The following is a 27,489-nucleotide window of genomic DNA, read 5'->3' as shown; positions in this document are numbered from 1 at the left end:
CTCCCTGAAAGGAGGTTGTAGCAAGGTGGTTGTCGGTCTCTTCTCCCAAGTAACAAGTGATAGGACGAGAGGAATTGGCCTCACGTTGCTCTAAGGCAGGGTTAGATTGGATATTAGGAAAAATTTCTTCACTGAAAGGGTTATCAAGCATTGGAACAGGCTGCCCAGGGAAGTGGTTGAGTCTCCATTCCTGGAGGTGTTTAAAAGACATGTAGACATGGTTTAGTGGTGGACTTGGCATTGTTAACAGTTGGATTCAATGATCTGAAAGGTCTTTTCCAATCTAAATGATTCTATCATTCTGTTTCCTTTCTGTGGTCTGAAGTACTAGTATAAATAGTAAACAAGTCCTTCTTATGGTGATTTTGAGAATCACTCTTTTCTCCTGCTTGTTGTGTCTGGTTTTCTGGGGAGTAGTTAATTTATGTGTAATGAGGAATGAAAAGGAAAAAAAAACCAAAACAAAACAGGAGGCTTCCTCTTCTCTAGACACTTCATGCTTTGTCCTCTCTGCTTTTTATCTGTTGTTCCTATTACCTATCTTATTTTCTCTATCTTCATTAATAAATGATGTTTAAACTTCTCAGGCTAACCTATGCCTTTTTTTTTTTTTTTTCCCTTCTCTCATTCCATTTTCTCCTGTCATTGTCCAAAGTTGTAAATTCACCTCCTGTTCTCTAATCCGTCCTTCTTCCTGTCATCATTTTCTTTCAAGCCCTTCTCTCTGCCCTGCCTCAGCATTTTTTAAATGCATAATTGTCTCCCTTCTTCTCTCCTTCTTTTAAAGTGTTGATACCATATTCACACAGCGGGGATGTGCAAAGTGGAGACAGGTATAGCAAGTCAGGAAGGAAGCTTTTACATCTATAAAATGACAAAGCAGCAGGTATCCGCAAATGAATGTGGTTGTACCTGAATTCCATCCTCGGACCAACATGGTAGAGAAGTACATTATGTAAACACTTAACACACAGTCCATCAGCAGTTTACACTGTTACTTTTAGCTTTGGACCATTCCAGCCTAATTCAGGAAAGAATGAGCTAAATCAGCCTGATTCTTAACACAATAGTAGTTTACTTCCTGACCTAATAAACCATAAGTCTTTTGCTTTGTGTCTCAGTGTCTAAAAAGTATTACTACCTTAAAAGTTGTGGGTTTTTTTCTAATGGGAAAAACAAAACCAAACAAAACAAAACAACCAGGGGGCATAGCGGAAACCCCGAGAAAGAGTATAAAGGGGAACAGAACAATTAATAAAGCAACACTTTAAAGTAATTTCTTTTGCTGTATGTATATTAAAGAAGGGGAATATACAACAATAATCAACCAGGTTTTTTGCCTTCAGCCTGTCTGAGGCCATGTGGTTTGGAGATCTGATCACTAGTCCGAAAAGGAAAGGCTGTTTGCAAGATTTCTGGGGTGTTTTTTCCTGGAAAAGGTGAGAGGACAATAGCAGAAATATATGACATACACTTTATGCCTTTTAAGGAAAGTATTCATCCATCTATCTATCTATCTATCTATCTATCTATCTATCTATCTATCTATCTATCTATTGATCTATCTATCTATCTATCATCTATCTATCATCTATCTATCTATCTATCTATCTATCTATCTATCTATCTATCTATCTATCTATCTATCTATCTACCTACCTATATCTTTCTACATACATATATAGAGAGATCCATGTGTTTCAAGCTGTCACTAAATTGATTTGGTGGCAGGTATTTCTTTCATTTACTGCTCTGAGGCTTAGGTTAAAAAGTCTAAATTTAATACACAGCTTGAACCAAGTGAATTGGATTTTCTTATTTGTTTTGCTCTTTCACATTCACTGCTCAGTATTTTCAGGAGTTATGCATGGTATTTCCATCAGTAATAACAGTTCTGATTATTTGGAGACAGAACAGTGCCAAAGTAGAGGATAGTGTTTGAACATTGAAACAGCACTTTTTTTTTTTTTAACAATCATGTTTATACACCTCAAAATATTTTGTCTTGTACAGTGTCTGCATAATTTTGAAATAATTTATAAACAGATATTTTGGGTGAGCATGAGCAGCTGGCCTTTGTTGTATAAATCAGTCATTACTTTCTCATTTGTGTTTGTGCTGTCCTCCAGGACTTTTGTTTTCCTTAATAGTGTGAATTTTGGTTCTATTTCTCTTTCAAACCACTGTTTCCATTCCATTTTCTTTCAGACAGATTAATCGGGCAGTCCTTTGCCCATTTTTGTTCTTTTGGGTTTTTTTCTGCTGTGTAACTAATATAATTTTCTGATTAAATTGACTATTAATAAATATTATTTACATTAATTTACACTTGTAATAGCATCGCTAGAGGGCAGTACTGATTAAATTAGGTGCACTCTAGTGTTCATTGGCAACAGCCTCCAGTGTAAATATTCTTGCATTTTTAATAAATGGTCATGGCTTTCGTATCCATCTTTCATCATAACCTATATGTAAAATGTAATAGTCTTCTTAATCGACATGTTTGTTAGATACTGTTTTATGTAGCAGGTAAAAGAATATTCTGTGATATTATATTTATGAAAAAGTATATGGAGCTTAGTAGAAAGTAGATGGCATTGAAGATATTGTAAATTATCATTTATATTCATTACTTTATTAGGAATAATGATTAAAGTGTTAATTTTTGTAATGAATAAAAATATAGGTTCGTTCATATGTTGTTTCTAAGGGAAAATGTTTGCTGTGAAAAATTAATATCTTCTAATACTTTGTCACCATGAAAAATCTCAGTACAGTATATTTTAAAATAATGGAGGGCAAAGATAACAAGGATTGTAAATTAAGACACTGACTCATTTGTTCTTCTTGATTTACAGGTCTCCTGACAAATGCAGCAACACAGAATCCTCGTAGGAGTGGTTTAGGCTCTGTGTGAGCTACTTAGTCAAGTTTCACTGCTGTGGATCATCATCCTTTATATGTCATCAGCTCAACTGTCTGTTTCTCTGTATCTCATGAATGACAGCATAATTCCTCTACATTATGAGCTAAAGTTTGTTCTACCATACTAAGAATCACTGGACTAAGGAATATAGAAAAAGAGATATGCTGGGGCATTAGCAATACAAAAATGTTCATGGTTAACGTTTCATCTGCGTTATACACCACTGCTGGACTTGCTGTTACCTACATGTTTTAATCTGAAGAGTCTGCTACAATGAAGAGTATCATCCCAATCAGCCTTAGAGAAGACTGTTTTGCCTATGGGAGGACACTGAGGTGCAAAAGAGAAACTCTTCTTGTGCCCTAAACTGTCTGAATTGCTTTTATTTTCTTATACTTTCAGTATATACAATAGACCAAAGAGCAAAATCTATTTTAAAGTGGACACAATCTTACTGTTAACAGAGTTATGTCATTAAATTGTAGGAGGTCTCCACAAGGACATGGTTCCAGCTTTCACAAAGCTGAGATGCTGTTGTCCAGCAGAAATCTTTATGGAAAGCTGCAGTAAAAACTAACTCAGAGACCTGCTCTTGAAATGCTACATTTGAGAGAACATAATGGAGCACTGAGAGAAAATGACCTATGTTTGAAAAACTTGGACAAAAAGAACACGGACTGTCTACATGGCACCTTTATTCCTCTGTACTTAGATTGACTTTCTCGTACTAAAATCATTTTCAGTTTTAACCAGTTAAACATGCCTCTTCTACAGTTCCATTTTTGATAGTTAAAGTTGGATAATACAGTATTTGCAAAGAGCATGTTTGGTCATCTGTGGCCTATGTCTCATCTGATACACCATTTAGCACCAGAAAGCAAATTAAAGAGAAAACAAAAGTAACACTTGTTTGAAAGAGATCATTAAATGTATTTTGAAAAGCCTAAAGTTATATATTTAACAGTTTTTATATGTTGTATATTTGTAGAAAATCCTATTTAACAATTAACGTGATAACTCTGACAGTCATGACAAGTGGTTCAGAGTTAAGTTGTGTTTTATTACTTCAGTTGTCTCTGAAGTGACTGGTGTCGTTTGCTTTCTTCCATTGGGACATTCTGGATGTAAAGCATGACCAGAGAGGACTGTGTAGAAAAAGCAAAGAATAATGTTGTTTATATTACATAAATGCATTCAACCATTGCACTGTTGGAAGGCATTTTTTATTTTTATTTTATTTTTATTTTTTGTCTTTATGTACTGATAAAAATAGAGTGTAAAATATTTTACTCATTGGTCTTCATAGCAAGGTTTATTTTTCTTTTTTCTTCTCTCTCTCTGTGTCTTTCTCTTTCTCTCCCCCTATTTTTATGTAAGGGTCAGTTTGAAGCCTGTTCCTTGATCCCATTTTCAGTGTTTTACCTCATTGTTAGAAAGCCCACTTTTTTGCCATTATTGGTTAGCAAAAATTTAGCAAAGATAGTATAGATGAGGGGGAAATTATGATAAAACAGAGAAACAAACAAAACCTTGTTCCCTATTACTGTACCTTTTGGTAAGTAAGTTTGGCACATATTGGTATGATGCAATCAACAAGGTAGATTAATTTCTTCCTGGCAAATGTATTATGGTTTCAAGTATACTACCTAATACTCCAATTAACTTTTAGTGTTATGCTAGTTCTATTCTACTAAAGAAAAAAATACATTGTTCAAGTGAACATAGATGAAAGGTACAAAAATGAAAAGTTGATTAAATAAATTTTTTAAGGCCTGCTCTATTACTGAGGCTTATTTAATGCAGAGGTTGCAGGAAACATGAAATACAGATCATTTTGTCTTCAAGTAAAATAAATATATACAAAATTATTTAATCTTAGGATTTTGACCAGTGTCAAAGTAGCAATTAAAGCCCAGCAACTTGAAAAGAGTTATGGACTGACTGCACTATAAATGACCAATGTCAGGTTTAAAATGTCATGCAATAAATGATGGTAAATACATTTACTGTAATGTAGACCTCAAGAGCCAGATCCCTCACTCTACCAACTCTCTGTTTTGATTTATTTTAAAGGGAGTGTAGTAGCCTTATTTAGTAAACACAGAACAATTAAAGATTTTGTTGCTTTACAGTATTCAGTTTTGTGTTGGTTCAGCTAAATTATGAAAAATAAAGAAAATCCTTTTATAAGTGAGACTTTTGTTCCCTGAGCATGACATCACCAAAGGAATTTCACCAGATGATAAGTAGTTGATAAGTAGTTGGAGGCACAGAGAGGAAGACTTAGAAATGGAATGGGGAAATTAAGGACATGGGTTGCATTTTGAAGTTGAAGTTTTACCCTTCCCTTTCCACGTCTTGGGTACCTTCATTCTGGTATGCTCAGTTATCGATCAGATTCAGGTCATTTGTTTTCTGGAAAACAGATCCCACTAGAGGAACTAGGAATGGACATGTAAAATCTTTACATCTAAAATCATACCTTCCAATCAGTTCTGAATATGCAAGCTTATGTCTTTGTTTTTTGAGTTCTTTAACAGAAGGTTTATGAGGTCTACTCTGGACAAGAAATATCAAAGACAAAAGATGCTGATTATTCATCAGAGAGAAATTCTAGTTGCTGAGTCTCCTGTGTACAACAGACACCTCAAGGCACTTAAAATGCGTTTTGTACTTTTCCCTCCTCCCCTGAAATGTACAGTTTTAAAGAAACAAAATATACTGGCTGCCTTTGTCACTGTGAATTACTACTCTAAGAGCAGTGGTGAAATGTTTCTCTCTCAGGAACAATATGTTTTCAGAATATTGTGAACTTCTAATTTTACAAAACTAAGTTACATAAAAAAAAAAAGTTTGTTTCTGAAAGTATTATTTTATGTGCCTCTTCCAAAGTTAAATTTGAAACACCGAGGGAATGTCTTATTTGAATGCTATTAAATATCCTTCATTTCTCAGCTTGCAAACAAGTAACTCTTTCAAAACACACTTGAACAGAAGAATACAGAAAAACACAGAAAAATAAAAACAATCTCTGGAAATGTAGTAAACCTTTAAACATTTTTTGAAAAAAAGCTTCTCTGTTAGCTTTCTGTTAGCCTAAGCAAGGACAGATGTAACTACTGCTTTAAACATCTGGAATATCAAATGGAGCAAATATTAACACACTATAGCAAACAATATGACACATCATTCACCAATTGCATAAGTATGATTTTAGCTTTTTTTCTTTCTTTCCACTTCATTTCTTCTCTGCAGTAGCTCAGGTTTTATGCATGTGGTATCCTTAATCATTCACTTGTTTACTGAAACTGTACCCACATGCTGTTGCATAAATCTTTAACCCAGGCACTTACTATCTAATATAGCCTATTCATCACAATCGTGAGTACTAATTAGAGTTTCCAGAATAAAGAATGTAACACTGTGTCTGAAATGCCTATATGGCTATGAGGAACAGAAGGTGATAAATTGACTGGTTGACAGGAAAATCACAGCACTGACTGCCTGGGCCACTGAACTAGTGAATAGAAAAAAGCATAAGCCAACACCGGATGTAGACAAGAAAAAAAAAAGCCAAAACCAACAAACGAACTGGAATATATTCGGTATCTTTCCCAATAAAAAAAAATATAGAAGGTGGCATTTGTTTTTAAACCTCTTTCTATGTTTTATATTAAGGCTAACATATACATTAATAACAACCAAGGCCCAGGAATGGGTTAACAGGGGTTACATCTACACAAGCAGTCACTCCTCCCATTAAAGGGACAAAGTGAGAGACAACAGGAAAATGAAAGCCATTGGCACATATCTTTCCAAGATTTAAAACTGTTTCAGATGAGAGATTGGATCCATAAGAGGTAGAATAGCATTTTCTGTGAGGTATAGAATGGACTTAGTGAAGACTGGGTAAGAACCACCATGAAATAGTGGAAAATATCCCCTGTTTCTGATTCCCAGGGCAACCTTTAGCAAAACAGGCTTAGTCAGAGGAGAATTCCTCTAGTGGCAAGAATCCTTGGAAGGCAAAAAGACCCTCTATTACCATACTGCTTCCCAGGGACCATGGGCAGCAGGTTACCATCACTAAGGTTTGTAAGACCCACTCTCCATTAGTATAAATTATGTTAGCCTGCAGACCAGTTTTTCAAACAGCTTCAAGATGGGCTAAGGGTAAAAGTGATTTCCAGGTACTTTTATTCCTCCTGTTCCAAACACACAGAAAACACTTCCCAGACATCCCAATAACAACAGGAATTTTGTGGCTGGAATTGGGTAATGATTCTCTGAGATTGATGCAAATGTGATACAGCACTTTTGCAGTGAAAACCATAAAGGCCTGAAGAAGGCAGAGCATATACTTAATGCAAAGAAAATAAGTAGCTTGTGGGGTTTTTTTGGTTTTTTGTTTTTTTTTTTTTTTTTCTTCTTTCAGGTACATATTATAAATTATGCTTTTTTTATTTGTCCCACTTTCTTCAAAGAAAATTTATGTCAGTGGAACACAAGAACTGTCAAACCAGTTCAGCCGAGTGCTTGCTCTTGGTTGATGTTGTTGGTCTTAAGTTGGTCTTAACTGGAATCTTTTTAAAATTACTGCGTTCTCCAGATGGCAAAATATATCATAGCCCTCCCAGAAGTGAAGTTTCTTCTGTTCTTCCAGCTACTGTTTGGTGTATGCTTCACACCCTTGAAGAATGAAGTCTTATATATGTGTATTTGCCTTAGGTAATTACAGAAGTTACAACTAAGTAATTTTTTTTTTTTAATTCTTTTTTCTATTCTTTTTGCTGACATCACAGAATTGATGCTACAGTGAAACAATAAATATCAGACTAGGCTTAGGCAAATAAGGATGGACAGAAAACACAGTCTTGTACATCTGATTTCAAGCTGGGGCTTGAATAAAGAAAGGAAGTCAAGAAGGAAACTGAAAAAAAAAAAAAAACAAAAACCAAAAACAAAACCAAAAACAAACCAAGACCAGAGAAAAATAAAGATTTTTTTCATTTCAGAGTATTTAGTATTTAATAAGTGCTAGGAGAGTCAAAAGGAGTAAAATTTGAGAAAGGGAAATAAGAAAGAAAGTATTATTTTATCTACAGAAATGAGAATTTTACTCGTAATATGGTTGTCTTCTTTTGGGATATAAATCCCATTAGAATTTGAGACCCATTGGCAATATGTAAAAGGTAATTCTGTTACCGACTACAAATAAACTACAAAATAGGAGAAAAGTTGAAGTAAATTACAATAAGGCAGAATAGACAGTGACTAATAATAAGCCATTCTGTTGGAGGATCAACACAAGTTCTTGTACTGCTTTTGACTATGAATCAAATATGAACACTGAGATTGCATGTTTTGTTAGTATCAGTAAATTCAAGCTGCTCAGTACCGAGGTGAAGTCACTGATTTCATATGATAAAACAATGCTAGCTATGCCTTTTCAGAGCTCAAGCAAGCCATTGGAGGACCGCTAGGATATATATCTGTAGTCAAAAGGCACAAGGTGCTAGTGGCACTGATTTCCTCCACAGCTGGTTTGGACAGACCATGACCACATTTTTCTAGGTTTGATGTTGCCAACATTAGGATAGTGAAAGTGATGTTAAACCACTCTACTGTGCTGCACTGATCCAGAATGACCCGTACAAATGAACAAAGATGATTACCATGTAAGCAAAAAGCAACTTTTCTAAAAATATTACTAAATAACATGCAAAGAACAGCTGAAGTAGAAAACCATAAAGGCTGTTCATATAAAAAATAAAAACTAAAAAGGAAAAAAATGTATTAAAGGGTAAAAAGAAAAGTTCTGTAAAGAACTTTCAGAACAGATGTGAAAAAGTGTAGTAGTAGAAACTTCAGAGGTGTCTATGGTAGGAGTATAGGGTCTGATACAATCAAAGGAACAATGTAAGGATGTGCAGAAAGCAATTTACATTAACTAAGGAGCCTGAGCACTACCTCAAACAACGGTTTAAATCACATCAAGCAAGTGTCTGTCTTCCTCTACTACATAGGAAGAAGCCCATGTATATTGCTCTACATTCAAGGAGAGAGACATGTGGTTTAGTATGGGTTCTTACACAAGCATAACAGTACATGTCAGCCACCTAAGGCAGAAACTATAATGATAGGAAATGTTGACATCAGCTGTCATCTGAAATTACATACAGAGTTGTGAAGATACTAACAGAAGGTTAGCAGTAGCCACCTGAGCCAGCTGTTAATGTACAAAAGCATTGCACAAAAGAGGAGCTCACAGAGCCCTGGTGGCAGCAAAGAGGGCCTTCCCATCACAGCGATTAATGCAAATGCAAGGGTAATATATTTACTCCTGTATATTGAGAACATATCCACATGGATAGATGAAAACAAATGTGGGATGCTTCTGTCCACACTCTCTAGTCACTTCTACACAAAAGCAGCCTCCAGAGCAGAAATTTAACAGAGACTACAACTTCACATATTAGCCTAACTAATATGCTATTAGGAAACAATAAAAGTATAGTGAGACTTGAAAAAAAGTTATGTTTAATTTAGCACGTTACAATTCTTCCTCAATGAACTCATGTAGCACTTGGTTTTCACCACAAATTTGTTTCTTCCCAGAATTCTGAAGAGAGCAATGTGACAGTGCAAATGTAACTTCCAGCCCATGCGAAGCAAATCAAATGAGGGTGAGCTCTGGAAGGGCAGGAATTCTAGCTGAGTAAATAACAACGACCAAACTGTGCACAGGAAACCAACACCCACAAAAATGAGAAAAATCACAAATAATTGTCATGCCATCCAAGCTCCTTTTTATCTCATTCTTACTCAAACTATTACAATCATAGGAGAATCTGCAATAGAATATACTCTTTAACACAGAATTCCATGCAGTCATGAGCTTGTTTTCATTTTAATGATTTTTAAGATCTGATAGGATATGTGAGGCTCCCCTTCTCAAAAAAAACAAAACAAAACAAATCAAAAACACAACAAAACAAAAAACCAACAACAACAACAACAAAAACAACACCAAAAAAACCACCATGGGTCAATTTACTCTACTAGCAAAGAACACAGAGACTACAGACTGAATGTTAACTATGTTCCAGGTACTTCTCAGTACATGGAGACTCTGGAGACAGCAGGACAAATGTAGAGAGAGTAGAAAGCTTTGCCTCAGAACAATTTAACCTTGTGTCAAGAAAAAAAAGCAAACTGTTTAAGGTCCTGAAGACAGAAGTTTTGTAGGTGGATTAATCAACTATCTGTCCAGCCACTCAGGAGAAACCTGAAAGGACAGGGGATATGTACAGCATTTGACGACATTATTCTCACTTTAGAAATTGTGATTTTTCTTATTGAGCTGATTTGTAGGCAGAAAACAGTAACCCAAGGTGAATGCAGTAGTGGCCATTATCTTGTCACGTAGAGAAGTAGTGAGAGGGACCACGTATGAAAGATTGCTGTAAGTCTGAAAAGAAGGACTATTTGATAATTATTTTTAAAAATTAGATTTAAAAAATGTATCAAGCACGTAGTGTTTCCTCAGTTTAATTAAAGAGATACAACACTGGTATTGTTGATGATGGTAAATGTCTCCATAACTTCCTTAGGAAAAGCTTCTATACAGACACCTAATTACAGGAGCAGATCCAAGTCATCTCCATCAGTTCTGCTGTCTGGAGGTAGGGCTGGGATCTTTGGAGATAGCAGATGAAAATGTGAATGCATTAACAAGGCAATCAGATCTTTTGGGAATTCATTGGTATAAAAGTTATGCCACATCTTATTCAGTCCTCAGCTAAGTTAATATCACATAGTCCAAAGCCCTCAAGAATCTGAAATATGACACATAATTGATTTCTTCAGGCTGTAAAGATGCTTCAGTGTTTATAGGAATTCTGAATAACTGTAACCAAACCTTTAAGTTTCTGGCACAGAAGAACCAGAAGATGAATGCCTTTTTCCTGTTCTCTTCATGCAGCAGCCAACAGCATCTGCTCTTTTGGACATGCTGACTACTGATGCTTGAGTGTGACTGAGTGTTGCCTTTCAACTGTGATGATGTGAAATTTCTTTTGGATTATATTGTCCCATAAACTTCTGGCTTGGGATCAAGATGCTTTATAATGGAAAATCATTCCTGATGCATAGTTTCAGTTCCCTTATGTCTGCCCAGAACTGCAGTGAGCCATGAAGAAATCCAGATGAGTTAAATTGCTTCTCAGTGTGATCAGCTATATGTGTTTTGGTGAAAAAGCAATTTTTTCATTGAGCTAAGCCACTAGTAAAGAAACTCTTAGTAACAGGTTCTAGCAGAGGTGAAATTGAAGTTGCCAAGGCTAGTCTGAGTCTCACTGAAAACACCAACATATTCTCTTTCAAAGGTAATTGCTAGTAAATTGACTACGTCTTGGTAGTTCTCTTCCAAAATATTCACTTTACTGCTGAGTAGACCTTATCAGTGCTTATGAGATGACTGAGCAATTTAATTTCAGGCTATGTTTAGCATACTGGTTGTATATTAAATGGAAGAAAGGAGGGTTGCTCGCTTCCTTTGTCTTGGCTGCCTCACTCTGTTTCAAATGTTATCATGGAGGAAGAGAGCAAGTTTGTAAATACAAAATGCAATGGCAATGAAGAGTCACAGATAAACACAAAGAGTGTAGATCTTTAGGGACACAGGAAGTTCCTGAGAAAAGCAAATGGCCACACCTTGTACATGTTGAAAAGAAGACTCTTCTAGGAACCTACATGTGTTGCTGTAGAGCTTCTTCCAACCCAGAAATACATGGAAACTTTAAAAGATAAATACAGCAAGTTGAAGGGGATAAACTGTTCTGAAAACTTTGTTATTTTAATTGTACCCATCAGGTTAGAGTTTCCTCTCCTTCAGAATTGGCTTGTTCTTCACAGATTAACATCTAATACTACAAGCTGAAAGCTCTGCTAGACTTTACCTTGCTTATTTGAAAAGATGTGTGTGTCTCCATGGCAAAGACAATTTGTACTATTTTGATGGTGACTGTAATCTCCTTAGGCAGTTTGAGGCACTCAGTGAGCTTCCTCTCCTCACCTTTTTCTCCCACTTGGGAGACACAGCAACAGGTCAGGCGGTGGCTCAGGAATGGTTGCAGCCTGTAGTGCTGTGCAGACACACCCACTGCAATGACAACAAGCAGTTCTAAAGGACCCATTTTAAGGATGTTCAGCCTGATTTGGCTACTGCTGTGGTTTTGGCAGTGGGGAGTGCAGTGTAAACTAAAAGCCTAGATCATGATATTGCCTCTAGCTGTGCACTACTATGCCAGATGGCTAGAGGGCCCCACGTTTGCTACTCTGAGGGGATTTTGGATAGGCTGCAGGTGGATTAATCCTGACAATCTGAAATTACTGCATTTTGGCTGTCTTTCTGAGTAGAATAGGAATGGAGGACTTCTTCAGCATCTCCTTCTTGTTAAGAAAGAAAATTACACTTTTCCAGAAGTCTTGTATAATTCTTTCGTTGACTGTCTTGTGGAGAACAATTAGGAATATGAAGTCTAGATATATGCACAGTAAAGCTTGTTGGCTTTCTACTAACTCCTGGGTTTGGAAACAAGCCAATCAACTTGTAAGACATTTACTTGCATCCAATCATTTTTTTTTTTTTTTTAATGTTCTGAGAACAGCTCTTCCTCAAAAACAAACTTGAACTTAAGGTAAAAATGGTTGTTGCTACTCTTTCCATTTCTTAAGATTATGCCTAAAGTTGTGTTCAGAGTTGAGAGCTTTCCCAAGTTTATACATTTACTCACTCAGCAAAATAATTCAGAAGTCTGTGTCTAATGATGCCATCTGGTGACACCTGTCATAAAGATATTCAGCTTTGTCTGTTATTTTTCCAAACACAGTATGAAAACCATCCCCCAGCTTCATCAGCTGATCAGTGCTCCTGAAAATTATTGCTATCTACAAGAAGGAATATATTGCAGAGCCTTCTAACATTAATAATGAGAGAGGCATGTGTTTGAGGACCATCCTGCTTTTATTTTGGCTTCAAAAACATCCTTACAACAAGGTACACCATTTCTAAGGGCATTAGGAATGTATTAGTTCATTAGACACTGAGTCAGTTGAAGGGAATATGTGCTGCACAGTAATCTACTGCTCAGCTATAGTGTGTATCAGGTTCCAAGGCAATATTGTATTGCTATCTTCATTTCACTGAAAGGTTTTCCTTAGTAGAGTGCATTGACCAATATTTCAGTCCTACCATGAGCTAAACCAGCATGCTTACTGCTGTACTGAAGTAATTAATCCAAAAGGTAAAAAATAAAATTAAAATAAATCTACACTTAGTTATTAAGAAGTCCAGCAGAGAACTCTTACAGTGACAGATTACATTAGCCTATAAGCCTTTGTAACTTACATGGTAATAAAATGGGGTTACATTTTTGAATTAAATTGATAACATGACCAAATCGATTTCATTAGTGTATCTGTCATATTTGCTGTTAATGATGGCTAACAGTGGAATAGAAACTGACAACAATCCCTGAAAAACTGTGCAGATCAAAATTATATTATACTGGCATTCATGAATTTTAATACCCTTTTTTATCATGATTTTTTTTAAACTCCCTTTTTAAATTTGAAGCTCACAAGAAGAGAATTAAACTTTCTACACCTGTCTCAACTCCTATTATTTCTATTGTTACAAGTTAATAGGCTCAAGGATGGAAGACATTTCCACTAACTAAAACAAAAAAAGGCCTTACTTGAGAGTCTCTTGTGAGTGCTTATGAGGGAATGGATGATTCTCTGCTACTAAAGTGTTGACATCAGTGTCGTTTCTCTTCAATGACTAGAGAGCTTTAGAACACCCAAACTGCTGCTTAGAAGACTGTTTGTGGAAGACGTTATTTGTATTAATAGACTTTGGTCCTCTGGTTGTAAATCCCTTTAATGAGAGTGGAAGTTCTGCAAAACTCTACAGGAGAATATATCTACTCTTATGAATCATCATAGCTCTCTAATCCTATTAGTAGGGCTAAAATGCATGTGAGTTAAAAGCGTGCAAGTAACAAAATGCTCACCTCAGAGCAGCAATTGAGAACATCAAAATACCCTTATGTAATGAGATAACTTGACTTCTCTGCTACTTGAAAAAGTGACAAGATATTAGATATGTGTCATATGAACTGAAATACCACTGTTTTTCCTATTTCAAGTCGCTGATTAGGACCTCTTTCTTGGGTTTATTTCACATAAAATTATGTGAAAATGGATACTTAATAAGGAGAAGCTATGGGATAGTCTGGGCAGGGGTGAAGTATAACTTTATCTTAAATATCTTATTAATTAAATAATTTTATCTTAAATATATAGTATATACACAAGTGAAGGGCAATGTGTCTAGTTTGGCCTTACTGTCTTTCTTGCTTTCATAGATGATGTCTCTGTTACACTCAGGAGCTATGATAGCAGCATGGGTAAACAAATTCAGAGATGTAGTCCATACATCTTAGGTTACAGAGGGAAAAATATTTAGCCTGCCATTGGCGGGGGTTATTCTGGCACTGTGGGGATGTTGGTCTTTGCAAGAGAAACTCCATCTTCATATCTTCTATGCTACTATTAATAAAATTAGTGAGATCCTTCCTGTACTATACATGTACACATAGGCCGCGCAGTCTTCACAGAGAGAACATCTTTCTGTCTACGTGTTGGCAATATCTACCAAAATATTGCTTCTCTTGGTATTCAAGGCAATATTATTTGCATTTTATATGTGGTGGGTTGACTTTGGCCTAAAGCCAGATGCCTACGCAGCCTCTTCTCACTCACGCTCCTCAACAGGACAAGGGCGGAACATAAGATAGACACAGGGAGATAACTTACCTATTAACATCATGGGCAAAACAGACTGAACATGGAGAGAATTCATTCACTGTACTGGCAATTAAAATAGGTTTGGATAGTAAGAAAAAAAGAAAAAAGAACACCTTCCCTCTCCTCCTTTTCCCGAGGTTCAATTTTACTCCATTCCCAACTCCTCTACCTCTTCCCCATCCTCAAATAGCTCGGGGAGGATGGGGAATGGGGGGTTGTCAGTCCATAACAGCTTCTATCTGCTTCTCCTTCCTCCTTACACTTTTCCTTGCTCCAGCACAGGTTGTCCCAGTGGGCCACAGTCCGTGAGGAGAGAGCTGCCCCTGTGCAGGTCTTCTGCAGGCTATAGTTCCTTCAGGCCATATCCAGCTGCTCCAGTGTGTCATCGTCCACAGACTGCGGTGTGGATGTCTGCTCCAGCACGGTCTCTTCATGGGTTGCAGCAGGGAAATACTTGCTCCGCCATGGTATCCTCCACAAGCTGCAGGGGGAATCTCGGCTCTGGTGCCTGCAGCACCTCCTCTCCCTACTTCTTCACTGACCTTGGCGTCTGCAGGGCTGTTTCTCAATCCTTTTTTTTCCCCTCGTTCTCTGTCAGGAATTTTTGCTCTTTCTTACCTGTGTTTCCTCAGGGCCATCCCCATCTTGGCTGAGGGCTCAGCTGTGGCCTGCGGTGGGATGGCTTGAGCCAGATGGAACCAGCTGTGTCCAATGGAGCAGCCCTGGTCTCTCCTACCAGGGGCTCGGCAGCCCCTGCTGTCAGTGCCCATCCATGGAACCCCAATGCAGTGTGTCTTTGCTCTAAGTGTTGTTTCATTGTGAGACTGTGAAGTAAGAAAAAACACAGGAATGCACCTGGAAGAGATAGAAACACAACTGTGGGGAGAAATTAGCATTTCTTTACTGCTTAATTGGAACAATCTAATGCCCCTGGTGGTGTGCTCTGCAGAGATAGTGGCAACAACATGCATGTCCAGCAGTGTGTATCCAGTAGGGAAATTATCTCATTTGGGTATTTCCAAACAATCTGGATGTTCCCTCCCAGTGGTTCCACTGGACAATTTCATCCAAAACGCTGCACAAAACCACATTCTCTCCTACAAGCTGTGAATGTGTTTGGGTGTTTTCTTTTTTCCTTTTAATTACTTTTGGGGTTTTTTTCCTCACAGCTTTCTTCATTAAGTACAATACAAGGGATTTAGACAATAATCCAGTACATTTTAATAGCAACTGTCTTCAAAAGAAAACCACTGATCCTCAGTGCCACTTATGTAACAACAACAACAAAAAAAAATCTAAACTGCAGACATCAGTGTTAAAAACTGTGATAGTTTCTTAACAGAGGTGCTGAGGCCTGAAGGAAATCAGGAAATAAGTAAATTAGCGAAGTCAATAGTCTAGTTTTACTTCCTTGACGATCTCATTTTTGACTGAGCAAAATTCCCTTTTCCCAAGTCTGTTTCATCTCCTGTCTTCAGGGATCATTGTATTTTTGCTGGATTAAATAAAGAGCCTTTGAAAAGGTATTTGCTCCCTTATACAGCAAACTCCAAGTATCTGAGACATAGACTTTAGACTTTCTTTGACTGTAGATTGAAGTCAATGGAGATCTGTATTTCACTTCCTGATACAGAGCTGCAATCCATGACTTTTCCTTTGACCATATTTGCTGAAGGCTAGTCACTTCATTTAGACTATTCCATTCAGACCACCTCACTGAGTTTAAGGCGTAAAGTCAATAGCAATAGCATAGGTGGTCTGTAACAAAAATCACTGAGAGATGAACCTCTTAACTTCTTCTCCACCTCCTCAACTACTCCCAGTCCCTTCATAAAACTTAGGTTTGGTCTTGCTTTGAGAGGACTGATCAGATAGATTGCATATTGTGTGGATTAGATGTGAATGCAATGAATAGTACTTTAAAAGGAAAAATCTGGAATTGCTAAATCTCAAGAAACTTGGTTTTTTTTAACTAGATGGCTTTGAGCAGGAATCTCTGTAACTCATATGTGTGGCATGCTGGGCTTTCTGATGGATTGCAACCTACTTTAAAAAAAAATAAACAGCCTGTCTTGATGCTCTAGTAGGAAATACTGGAAAATATGGCAGCAGCATAATCATGCAATGCTCTTCAAAGGGAAAGCAAATATTAGTGTATCTTAAAATTGTTCACTAACATGTATGTCCTTTCACAAACTAGCTGAGTTGGGCAAGGAGCTCTGGAGATTGTCTAGTCCAACATCTCTGTACAATACAAGGTCAACTATAACAGGTTTCCCAGGATATTGATCTGTCAGGTTTTGAATGTTTCCAAAGATGGAGACTCCACAACCTCTCTGAGAAATTTATTCCAATGTTTGATCACCCTCACAGGAAAAAAAAAAAAAAAGTTAAAATGGAATTTTTTGTATTTCAATTTGCCTCTTGTCCTATTGGGCACCATGGAGAAGAGTATACTTCACTACTCTACATCACAACCTAGTGGTCTCCTGAGATGTCAGGCTGACTATTCCAGTGATGGGAGACAAGACAAAGTTGTAGACAAAGGAACAAGTTGATTTAACTTACATTTCTGTTTTTTTGCAGAGCAGACCCTTGATCCAACTCACTTCTGTCTATGCAGTCTTTCAGGGTCAGCTCACAGCACCATCTTTTGCTCCCTTGTGGGGTGGAATTTTGTGTTAGCTTTTGACTGAAATGGTCTCAACCGCCAACTTGAGGAAAAAGACTGACCTGATAATATCTAATCAGGTCTCCACTAGTGAAGGGATATCTCTTCTCTGAAAGATATTAATCTGCAATATAAACAGGTAGAAGTTCAGTCATACAGAGAAAGGAAAACCAAAGATAATATTTCTACTTTCAAACATGAATTGTCTCTGTGTGGAATTCTTGTGGTCTCTCTCTCTGCACCAAACTCCTGAATCCATGATATCTTAATAACTGATAGCTAGGACTACCTCTGTACCAAGAATTAGCATGGCACCCTATGTACTGTAATTACATTCTTACAACACAGATCCCTCACTAATAAACCCCTCCAGAATTCAAAGTGTGCAGGGGAATTATGCAGACTCTGTTGTCTGCTTGGGGCTGCTGCTGTTCTTGAAAGCCATAAGAGCCTGGGATCAGTAATATGCTGTTGGTTCTGAAATCAGAGAACTATCCCTGTATGACAAGGGATAAACTCTGCTGGACTCAGACGGGCTCCATGAGGATAATTTTGTGATATGTCATTGTATGTGTAAATTGGAGATAAGTATTTGCTTGCTTGCTTGGTACCAGCTTGGCAGATGCCAATGTAACTACAATGACAGCCATGGCATAACAAAAACACAGAAATCATGACCTATTGCTGCCCCTGTGAGTTTGTTTGTCTGTATACTTGGAACATAACCTTTAACAATGCAACCTTATATGAGTTTCTTTGTTTCCCTTTCTTAAAAGAGAGATTAGTATATTTCCCATAATGCATTCAAAAGTGCATTCGACTTTTTAAAAAATGTAATTTTTAAGAAACTTTGTAACATGACCACGGGCATATATTTCTAATGCATATAAATCCCAAGCACTCAATTTGAATAATACTTTAAAATATACACAGACATTGTTCAGTCTACCATTTAATGCATACAGCCACAAGATACAATAGCATTGTTTACAATCTAAATCTAATTAAAGGGTATGCAGGAATGAGAAAGGGATCAATATCTAATATGTTTTTTTTTTTTTTTCCATCTGCTTTCCTCATCACTGCTAACATGTCAGAGAAAATGCCAATACTTTATTCTCATACATGTGCTCTGTTGCTTTTCCACTGATACAGACAAGGTTAGTTGTGATATAGGATGCTCTAAATTCTCTGGAAGTTCCTCATTTAATAGGTGGATATCAGAGAGTGTATTCAAAAAGGAACAGAAGATATAAATGGAACTGAAATACTAAGTCAGGTATATCTTAAAAGAAAATTCATCTTTGATTTTAAGCATAGAAGCATCACCTGATTACCTGCAAAAATGTTTGACAGTTCAGAGGTTAAATGCTTGTTGGATATTTTTCTGTTGAAGGTATCTAGAAGCTGTCAGTTTTATAATAAATTTCCATGAATATAATTTCACAATAAATCTGGGGAAACTCTAGTGGATATCTTCCTGTGATACAGCAGGCAATTTGTTGAGAACACAGGAATGTAATCTTTATTGTTCCACAAACTTACAGTTGACAGTCTTGACAGTGATAATCAACCTTTCCTTCATGCTAATGGTTGCTTTTGTGAGACTGAGCTCTTTCCCCAATTGTGCAGGGGCTTGTATGATTATTTCATGCTTAACTGTTATTAAAGATTACTTGTGATCATAAAAATATAGGAAATATTATTTACATTAAGGTGACTGTTCCCCATTTCCATTTCCTCATGTTGTTCCTCCAGGCTTCATGGCATCCTACATCTTGACTCTATCAGTGATTCTTTTTCCTCAGTGTTTGTCTCCTCACTTTTTTCAACACAGTGCAGCATTTACAGAATGAGGTAGAATGTTTCCTAAGAATTAAGAGTGTCCCTATGTCCCCAAAGGGCAGCAAGTTTGCAAATAATTTTAAACAACTTATGGAAAACATCCCAATATTGTATATGGCTGACTGTACCTAAGCCTTCTAAGTTATCAGATGGATATAGTTCTGACACAGATACAAAAGGGATTTCTTTCAATGATTTCAAAAAGGCTTGGATTTCATTTAGAAATTCCTTCAATATGTTTAGACTTCCCTCAACTTGTTAAAAATAGTTAAATGCTTGTAATAGTAAAGCAGTTAGCTCCACTGTGAGCACAGGAGCAGCACTAGCAATGGTACTTCAGACTTTCTGTGGTAAGCAGTCCATGAAAGGCAAAAGAACACAAATAAGGTGAAGATCAATGAAAGGATATAAAAATATGGGAGTGTATGGAAAACTAATAAATCTGTTTTCACAGTAAGGGTACCATTTACCCATGAGTTTGTATGGGTGTGAAATAATAAAATGCACCATTTGACTTTATTTTCTTGTAACCTTGGACTTCCATAAAAATCTTATAACGACTTATTTAGAAACTTATGTTGTCATCTCTACAATGACTGCATGTTTTCTCTTTAATATTTTCTACTGATGTTGAACTCAAACCCATCATCTTATAGAATACAAGTGTATACTCACATTATGTTTTTTCACCAGCCATGTATAAAATATACTGGCTAAATGAATGCTATACTTTCTTGGCAGTATTTATAGAATAAATAAATAAATATTGGCATTTTTAGAATTTTTACCCCTATTATACCTCAACTGCTGTAAATAAATAAATGTAACTCAAATAATACTAGTGTGAAATATCCTGTGTTTCATTAAACCTCTTATGGATGTAGTCTGAAGTATTATAACTGAAGTAACCTTTAGAATTTAAATACAAGGAAGGAAAATAATACATTCACACAGCTAATATAAAGTGAGTGTTGATGTATATGAGGATAGTGATAAAAAACTGAAAGAACTAAGGGGAACTAGGAGCCATGTGATATGGCTTAGTCATAGAAAAGAATTTGCAAGATAATGGTCTGAAAGGTCTAGTGTGAAATAAATAATGGGTAAAGTTAATCTAGTCTCTAAATTTATATATCTAAATGTTAGGCATCTTGAATAGGATTTTCTTGCCTCAGCTTTAACTGCCTCAAGCACAGGTGAGCTTTTTTCAGGGCTACCCTTACAGTCAGTGAAGATCGTGTAAGTATAGTTAGTAGTGTTCTGAGAACAATTTACCTTATCCTAAAGGAGACACCAACATTTGACCCAGTGAGTTGCCTACAAATTACTAGCTTGATCTCCATTGACTGTAATAAGAATTTAAACAACAAGCTATGTAGTTGCTTACAATCTATACTACTAAAATTAGGCCTCGATTTGTCCCAACCATAAGCTGCTTATTTGACAGCCAATAGATCAGCTTCAGAAGTTGTTACATATTCTAGTAGGATATGTGCCAGTGGCCAGAGTACTGACTCTCTTTGTAGAGAGTGTAGAGGAAGCTTAAGTGTGCAACTTAAGCCAGATATTAAACTTGCATTATTTGTATTTCCGCATTTAAAAATTAGTAGGTGAATAGAAGTAGGACAATTGTCTTCTACCTTAGTTTAGGGTTTCTCAATTTCCATGAGTATGCTTTTTTTTTTTTTTTTTTTCTCAAAAACCTTCTAAGACGAAGGTGTACTTTTATGTTCATTAAATTTGCAAGTCTTGAGGCACCGGAGGAGATAGATTACTTACAATATGAATTTTACCCATCTAGCATTTCAATTAAAGGGGAAAAAAGGATAGTATTCTATATGGGTCTTCTGTTGTTCCTCCATTGATCTCAGAGGGGCTGAATATGACTAATTTGTTTAGTTGCAAAACTAGGATATACGATTGTTCTTTCCTTTTTTTTAGTGTATTTTAGTGAAAATTTTTTCCATAAAATTTGTCTAGATATAAGATTATTTTTTTTAATCAGCAGTAAGCATGCATGCATGTGCACACACACAAGCCCCAAACCCACCTCTGAAAATCTCTTGTTCTGCTCTTGTAAATTCTTGCATAAGAATGGTGGCCAGACCATAGTTCTGTCTGCTGAGTATGAGGATATCACAAAGTCACCAAAGTCAGAAGTATAAAATATCTTTTTTACCTTCGTCATGTTAACTTTCCAGTGTCATAAAAGCAACATAGGCGGAGGTCCAGATCCTGCAAGACATTTACAGCTTTAGAGGCTTGCTGACTTTCACAGGAATACTAATGTTTCAAAACTGAGCAACTTCTAAGGCCTTAGTTGCATAATAATTCCACATCTGGTCATGAAAAATCTGAACATAGTCTGACAAAGATTACCTCTTTCTCTTTCTGCTCCCTGATTCCAGTCAGCTGATTAACCATAATGTAGCTAGCTCATGGCCAATATGAGTGATATTTTTCTATTGTGTCATTGAGTCAGATGATGTAAACTTGAAACCTATTGTACCCATCATTGGACTTCACCATAAAAGTCTTTCATCACTTTCTATTCCTTCTAAAGGCAGTGGAAAAAAATCTCACAGACAGCCAAGAGCCTTTCATTCTCATGCTCAGTGGCTTCTATGGGAGGTTTTTGTGCAGATGTGTTATAGAATCAAATCTGTAATCTGTGATTCAAACAGAAACATATAACATAATCACCCCTCTCCATGAGTACTAAAAGCGATTTAAATCAGAGGCTTCTGAATCCAATAATTTATGTGCTTCTCTCTTTGGAGACTGAAATAAATGAACATGAGGTCTAAAAGTTCACTAAGGTGTTTTGATTTGAGAATAATTTATTGTGTAAAAGAGTAACTATTCAAACAATGTTAATTATAACATTGTTAAAAACTGAAATACTTAAATCTAAATAATTTAAAAGTTATGTGATAGATATTACACACTTCTGAGATGGAAAAATGCTGTAGGCAAGTGTTCTTAATAAGTGTAGTTTGGTTAATTATTGCCCGAAGCATTTCTGAACTAATTATTCACCTCCAAAGGGGGCTCCATGTTTTCAGCACTGAAGTGCCAGGTATTGATTTTCTTTAATTGACAGGGCATAGTACTAGGCAGACCACACAAAGCTGAAGGTTAAGCTATATATAGGAAGTGATAGCCAGGTCCTCCAGTGTCACACACTGCATCAGTATGAAAGGGAGAACCGGGCCCTGAAACTCTGCACTTACAAGGAAAGGATTATTTGTCTCTGTCATCTGCCCTTTATGGTTCATTTAACATCTTAAATAGCCTGTGTAAATTAAGTGTGTTTAGTAGTTGCACAACTCTCAAGTCATAGAGAGAGTTCTGTTCAACAGGAGAACCCGAGCATTTTAGCCTTTTAGTTAACAAGATATACATTGCTCAAAAAATAAAGAATTAAATATGTTGTTAACCAGTTTTACTGTAGATGACTAAAAGCTAGTTTAAGATGCTTTTTCATTTTGTGCACACTTCCTCTCCCGCTATTCCCTCTTTTAAAGTGAGTGAATATATATATCACACAAATGTTTTTCATGGAAATTTTGACATTGATTCTCAGTAGGGTCTGGGAGTTTACCAAAGGTGCTTGGAGAATTTTTACCTGCCTTGGAGGGATATGGTTTTTTTAGACATAATTTGAGATGCTTGAAATATTGCAAGTGCCAGCATATGTCCAACCATCATCAACTATATCTCATCAAACTACATGTGATGCATGGACAGACATTTGCCAATTAGCCAGAGCGATTCCAGCCTACTGTAACATATAAATTATATAAACAATCATAAATGCAGTATGGCCTCTCAATTCACTCTGTTAGTGCCAGCCCTGCTCATCTGAACTGAGAAATAAAAAGAAAAGCCTTTTTCTTGTTCTGAATACTTTGTAATTTCACGCCTTTTTCTTCAGTCCTTCAGTTTCCTTTATGTGATTTTTCTCTTCCGTGGTGATTAACTTGTGCTTAATCTTCTCTTTCATGCTCTCTAACTTTTGCTCATTTCTCAACTATCAGTTTCCATGTCCTACTACTTTCTTGCCATGTTGCCCCTATTTTATTTAAGCTCAAGTATGCCTATGGGAATCAAACTGAAATACCCTAGGTGGAAGCAAGGGTATTACATGTTTTCCCTGTAGTTAACAGTATGAGATATACAAGCAGAGATGACTTAGGTCTTAGGTGAGATAAATTGACCTCTGAAGGTTCCTGTCTCTAATTTGTTTTTTTGGTAGAGGGAATCTAGAGTAACTGATGCTCCTAACCTAACAGGCTATCTCAATGTAAGTGGGATGAATACAAACCTCACTCATCTTACTTTTTGTCTTTTAAGCCCCACGACATCATAACTTTTGCTTTTTATATACTTTTTTTTTTTCTTTCCTTCTGCATTGCCTGCATTAACCTGTGTTTGTTCAGAATGAGAACAGACTGCAAAAAGCCTTAACTGCTCACATGCCCAAACTAGGCATTATCATCACTGAGTTGAGGTGTCCTCAGTTCCTATATAGGAAACTGAGAAAGACAGGCACTGACAGAGAACAAGTCCAATCACAGGTGAATTTAATTCTCCCTTATAATATCTACATCACTGTTTTAATATATAAATACTAGAGTGCTTGTGGTAATGGATTAAGCAGTTTATTTTGATGTAACTAATTCCCACCCAAGCTGTAATGATATTAACTTTCCTGAGCTGTATTCAAATGGAAGATTTAGTGAAGAAAATTTATCTAATCCCCATCATCTAAGTTTTTACTAGTTCCACTCTTAAAGGTTAACAAATACTATGTGTTAAATATAGATTTGAGATAATGGGTTGAGGAATAATACAGTAATTTCTACAAATAAACAAATCAAAACAAATATTCTGCAATGCATTTCCTTGCTAAAGATATGGCATTTGAAATAGTATATGAACATGACAAACTTTGTAGAATATTTTGCTTAAATAATGACTAATCATTTATTATTATTTTATTTCTGCCTTATGAAGTTGTTTAATTACTTGAGGGTTTTTCTCATCATTTCAGAGTGAAATCTATTAAGGAAATTTCTATCTCAATCTATTAATTTTATTAACCATGTATATACATCCTCCCCCACAACCCCAACATTTCTCTTTCTTGTTAGTGTTGATAATAATTGAACCACTGCTTTCCTTTGATAGAGACAAAACTTTTTTATGGAGAAGATACACAGTAAACAGAAAAATATCCCTGCATAAAAGCAGTCATTCATTTTTTCCCATTCCTTTAAATTGGAAAGTTCAGCCAAGTTTTATGCTCATAGCAATATAAGAAAATAACTGTGGAAATGTATTGGCTCTGTCACAACTGTCAGTTATCCATTCTTTAGCATAGAAAGTTATGGTAGGAAGAAAAACATATATTTGTCTGTTCTTTTTTGGTATATAAAATGGATTTATGTGAAAAATGTGCTATGTATAAAGCAGGCTGAACTCCCTACCAAACCTGAGGGCCTATTTTGAAGACCTTAGGATGTGGTTCTTATTTCACATTTGTATCTGGGATCCATCTTGACTTAAAGTGCATATGTTTTATAAATGGAAATGTATATACCACTGTATAATGAAATTATAGTGCTGAAATAAAATGTTCTGTCTCTTTAGTGGCAAGCAGTCATGTCTCTGAAGTTTGCTTGACTAATTCTTGAAGGCTAAATTAGAAACAATAAAATGGCTGTTAAACAACTCTTACATGTTTATTAGCTTATGAAGAATGTACACTGTTCTTGGGTAACCATTGGTACCATGACAAAATAGATTTCTGAGGCTCTGATTTGCTATATAAATAGTATGAATATCCTTTCAAACTGTTGACTTCAATGAAGGTTCAGAATTTTTTGAGCTATTCAAGCCTGTTGATTTTCATTCTCTTTCATCAAGGTACTCGCTATATTCACTTACAATACCAGGTTTAAGAATTCAACATGATCTATTACAAAGTGGTGATATAATTGCAGAGATTTTTCTCGTTCATATACCACTGAAATAAATGTGTTTTCTATCACTCTCAGCTAATGAAAACATTTCAAATAATCTTATGAACTTCAGTAAGGAGCTGACCCATCAAGATCTCTTGATGACTGACTTCTCTAAATACATCCTTCTGAAGACAACTCGTACTATTTGCTGATATACCAGGTTACAAAAGGATTATAAAAGGAATCACATTATCAGTATATGTAAACTAAAGTAGATGGGTACTGAATGATGGTTCCCAAATCTGTTATGTACGCGTTGTTTAGAAAATTGACTTCTATTTTTCACATAGTATAAAATAAAGGGTAAAATTCTCTTCCTTGAGCTTTGACTGTTTATTTTGGGAGATGATGATAAGAAACACAAAGAGTAGCCACAGATACTTTCTTAGGGAAAGATTTTGTCCTAGTTTCTGAAGTGTACACCGATGTTTCAGATCGCAGAACAAATATTCATATGAATATATATAAAATACATCAAATCAACCGAGTAAATTTCACTGGGTTTTTTTATATTTAACTTTCTGTAATTGAGTACTGCACAGTGTGCAAAGTGTATGGGTTTGGCTATCTGATGTCGTGCTGACTTGTTGCATGGGCAATCAAAGCAGCTTTTAATTTAGAAACAAGAGTAACAAAGAGTATGTGAACAAACAAGATATCAAGCAACAGCAGCAGTCATTCTGCAAAAAATTAAGCAAAAATAAATTAAAGTGAAACAATCATGAGTTGCTCACAAACAGTTTGGAAGCAGGAAAAAAAGCAAGATCCAAATGAGAAATCAGTCACAAATATTCAAAATATAAATGTCTGAATACAAAATTCCTCCTTCCACCCCCAAAGATTCTGTTGTTTTTCACTGATGTGTTATGAGGCACATCCAGAAATGATTTGAAAATTTTTGCTGTTTATATCTCTCTATTGATTATTCCTCTGAACTGTCATTTAACAGTGCTCCTTTTTTTTTTTTTTTTTAATTCCAAAATCAATAAATGGTATTTGAAGAATGCATATATGGTTTTGTAGGATATGCCATCTTTCAAAATCGCCTCTCTTCTAATATCCATTAATTCTGAACAGCTACAATTGTTCAAGAGAGAGAAAGTATTTAGAATCATGTGGTTTATTTTTTTTTTTTAAGTTTAGTAGATTAAAAAGTCACTATTAAGCTACAGATCAGCACTACATGATATATATATTCAAACTGACAATTCAAAAATAAATGTTAATTTCTTCCTCACTACTTTTTTCCCCTCACTATTTCTTGTCTACTCTTCTATTTATTAGCTTATCTAATTTCCATTTAATAGTATAGTGATGTTGTTTTGTGACAGTAAACTGGCTACATCTTAAAATGTTACTTTAAAAATCAATTAAAATTCTAGCTTTTTCATAAATCTTTCACTTTTCTAATTTTCCTGTGCCCATCTTATTTTTAAACTTTTAACTAAGAAAGTAGTGATTTCTTCTTTTAACACTAGGTGGAGATAGATTAACTTCTGAAGTCTCTTCCCAGGAGTCAAGGTTTTTTCCATACACAGTATAACTAAAGTATAACTAAGTGAAGAATCAGAGATTTTGTTTCTCTTTCATTTAAAGTTTACACTATTTAAAGTCAAAGAGGTAAAATCTTTCTAAACTTCATTCATATGTAGGAGATCTGTGCTGAAACCCATGGAAATAAATTGGTAAAAGGTGTATATATAAATCATCCAGTGATGAAACTTTGTCTTTAAAACATTTTCTTGAAAATCTATGTGTATGATGGTGTCTTCCAAGCATGTCTAATTCTACTGTGATATAGTTCCAAAATATTAACTTTTATAAATAGTCAGCTTGAATTCTTAACTTCAATCAGGGAAATATGATAACATCTTCTCAATTTGTTTAATAAGAATTTGTAATATTAAAAGCTGCTGGTCTAAAAGATCTGAAGAACTCTGAAGGCTCCTGTTCATTGATGTGGGACTTGGCATGCAAATAATTTGTCTCATTTTTTCTGAACTGATTTCCTTTGGGACATATTCCCCCCGGGAAATGCACAGAGGATTTCTTTGGGAATGTAGGAATGGGATTCTCATGTTTGCGATTTTTTCTTTTATTGATTGTTGTGGGTTGACATTGGCTAGCTGCCAGATGCCCCCTCC

At 35.9% G+C, this 27,489-nt stretch overlaps 1 protein-coding gene across 5 annotated transcripts in view; it reads left to right on the top strand.

Annotated features, from left to right (window-relative positions):
- The window catches only part of FAM19A5 (family with sequence similarity 19 member A5, C-C motif chemokine like), a 448,788-nt gene extending 442,997 nt beyond the window's left edge, over positions 1–5,791 (top strand). For 4 of the 5 annotated variants that reach the window (XR_003400411.1, XR_003400410.1, XR_003400408.1 and 1 more), the window contains one exon: positions 2,859–5,791. Coding sequence is in view for 1 of the 5 variants with exons in the window: in XM_026868390.1 (XP_026724191.1) it covers positions 2,859–2,867 (9 nt within the window). In the remaining 4 variants the exon portion in view is untranslated. Of the gene's footprint in view, positions 1–1,346; positions 1,440–2,858 lie in introns of all 5 variants that reach the window. The other variant, XR_003400409.1, reaches the window with a different exon arrangement.
- Positions 5,792–27,489: the final 21,698 nt, after the last annotated feature.

Source organism: Athene cunicularia (assembly GCF_003259725.1).
Source record: "Athene cunicularia isolate RWA chromosome 1 unlocalized genomic scaffold, athCun1 chr1_part2, whole genome shotgun sequence".
In the NCBI taxonomy this organism is placed as follows: Eukaryota; Metazoa; Chordata; class Aves; order Strigiformes; family Strigidae; genus Athene; species Athene cunicularia.
The sequence above is the reverse complement of the archived record's forward strand: the minus strand, read 5'-3'. Positions and strand labels throughout refer to the sequence as shown.